This window comes from Chrysochloris asiatica, unplaced genomic scaffold (assembly GCF_000296735.1).
Source record: "Chrysochloris asiatica unplaced genomic scaffold, ChrAsi1.0 scaffold00829, whole genome shotgun sequence".
NCBI classification, from domain to species: Eukaryota; Metazoa; Chordata; class Mammalia; order Afrosoricida; family Chrysochloridae; genus Chrysochloris; species Chrysochloris asiatica.
The window spans coordinates 7,817-10,068 of record NW_006409347.1 but is presented as its reverse complement, the minus strand read 5'-3'; the positions used below and the strand labels follow the sequence as shown (position 1 = coordinate 10,068).

At 32.1% G+C, this 2,252-nt stretch overlaps 1 protein-coding gene across 1 annotated transcript in view; it reads right to left on the bottom strand.

Moving 5' to 3' along the window:
- Window positions 1-1,810: 1,810 nt before the first annotated feature.
- LOC102812652 (swi5-dependent recombination DNA repair protein 1 homolog) overlaps window positions 1,811-2,252 on the bottom strand; it is a 4,498-nt gene continuing 4,056 nt past the window's right edge. The window contains exon 2 of the mRNA XM_006877999.1: window positions 1,811-2,165. Coding sequence (XP_006878061.1) covers window positions 1,811-2,165 — 355 coding nt within the window. The remainder of the gene's footprint in view (window positions 2,166-2,252) is intronic.

Below are 2,252 nucleotides of genomic sequence, written 5' to 3'. Positions count from 1 at the left end.
TGACCTTGAGGTTCACAGCCCGATTCATAACCTCTGTGCTACCAGAGCTCCTTTTATCTTGCATATGGATATCCAATTGTTCTAACAAATTTATTGAAAAAAATTATCTTTTCTTAGCTATACTGTCTTTGTCCTTTTATATTAAATCATGTATGTATATATTTATGAACTCTATTGCATTAATCTATTTGTCTCTCTTTACATCAATACCATATTTTCTTGATTAGTGTAATTTTATAACAAGTCTAAAAAAATCAGGTATTCTTATTTTTTCAAAGTTGTTTTGACTATCCTAGATTCTTTGTACTTCTATATGAATTTTAAAATCAGGTTACCTACTTATAAAAAATTTTGTTGTGATTTTGATCACTATTGTATTGAATCTATGAGTAAATATGGAGACAACTCACATATTAACAATATTAACAATGAGTCTGACCCCTCAACACAGTACATTTTTTCATTTATTTTGGTCTCTTAATGTTTCTTGGTACGGTGGAGAGTCAGAGAAAAAGAGGAAGACCTTTTCCTTTTTTTTTCTTTCAGATTTCTGTCTTAAGTATTTCATTTTTTATGCTATTGTAAATGGTATTATTTTTTAATTTAAATTTCTGATTATTTGTTATCAAGCATATAAAATAAATTGATTTTCTACTCTGAAACTGCTAAAAGTTTAAACCACATATTTAAGTAGCTTTTTAAATAGCTGGCATAGAATTTTCTAGATAGGTGATCCATATCGTAACTACCAGCGGACAGTTTTACTTCTTTTCCAGTCTGGTGGTGGTGACTGTGTGTTGTTGAATCAGTTCCAACTCAAAGCTACCCTATATAGGGTTTATGAGGCTATAAATCTTTATGGGAGCAGAAAACCTCATCTTTTTCCCCAGTCTAGATGCCTTATCTTTCTCTCTCTCCCTTCCTTCCTCTCCCTTTCTCTCTTTCCACTCTCCTTATCTGTCTCTTTCTTTATCTCTCTCTCCCTTTCTTTCTTTCCTTCCTTCTGTTCTTTCTTTCCCCTATTGTATTAACTAAGAAGTTCTGGTAGCATAGTAGATTATGAGCTGAGCTGCAAACCATAAGGTCAGCATTTTGAATCTACCAGCTATGCTGTGGAAAAAAGATCAGGCTTTCTGTTTCAATAAAAATTTATAGGTTCTTGGGAACCCTATACAGGGTTGCTACGAGTCATAACTGACTCAATAGCCTTTAACCACCACCATTAGCACTATATTAACTAAGGCCTCTGATAAGATGTTGAATAAAAGTGGTGAGAGTTGCCATCTTGCTTTGTTCTTATCTTAGAGGAAAAGTCATTCACCAGTAAGTATGATATTGGTTGTGGGATTTTTGTAGATGGTCTTTATCAAATTGAGGAAGTTTCATTCTTTTATAGTTTGCTGAAAATTTGTTCATTGGTTTTTAAATTCAGGAATAGATGTTGGATTTTGTCGTCAATTTTCTGGAAGAGACTGGGTAGAATTTGTATTACTTTTTTCCTTATTTTTTTTTGCTATAATAAACAATTTATTAAAGTGGTCTCCAGAAATTGCCCGTTATTATTATTTTTTTAAAAACATTTCTTTACATGTCAAGTTTTCTTTGACACATTTATACAAGGTATTAAATTTCTATTTTAGGACTTGGTGTATATTTATGCAACCATTAGGGGTTGCATAACAGAGTGCCCTGCACTAATGTTCACCAGGAAACCTTCCTTTAACCCCTAATGGTTTATACCTTCCCTTTAAACCATATAAACATTTTTTTGTCACTCTCAAAGATAATTCTTAAAAAAAAAAAATTACAGTTAAACATCTATAAATTCTTCTTCACTTCCATTATAGTGGAGCAGTTTGTCATCTAATCCATAGTGGTCTATCAACTCAGTGAGATTTCCTTTCTTATTCTCCTCAGACAAAGCTGACTGCAATTCATCAAGTAACAGCTGGCTGCACTTCCTCCACTTCTGTATTAGCAACCTTATCTGTGACAGATCATTCTTTGATCTATACATTTTGACTAGTTTTAACTTCTGAAGAAAGTCTTCTTTCTCTTGAATCTGCTTTACCAAATTTGCTTTTTCTTCCTGTAATCTTTGTTTGGGAAGATTCTTGCTGACAAAATTATTTTGGAGAGCACTATCTGATTTAGATTCACATGCACTGATATTCTTTTTTTTTTTTTTTTTTTTTAAATTTAAGGTTTTTATTGTGGATTGAGTGAAAGTTTACAGGGCACATCATCAGTTT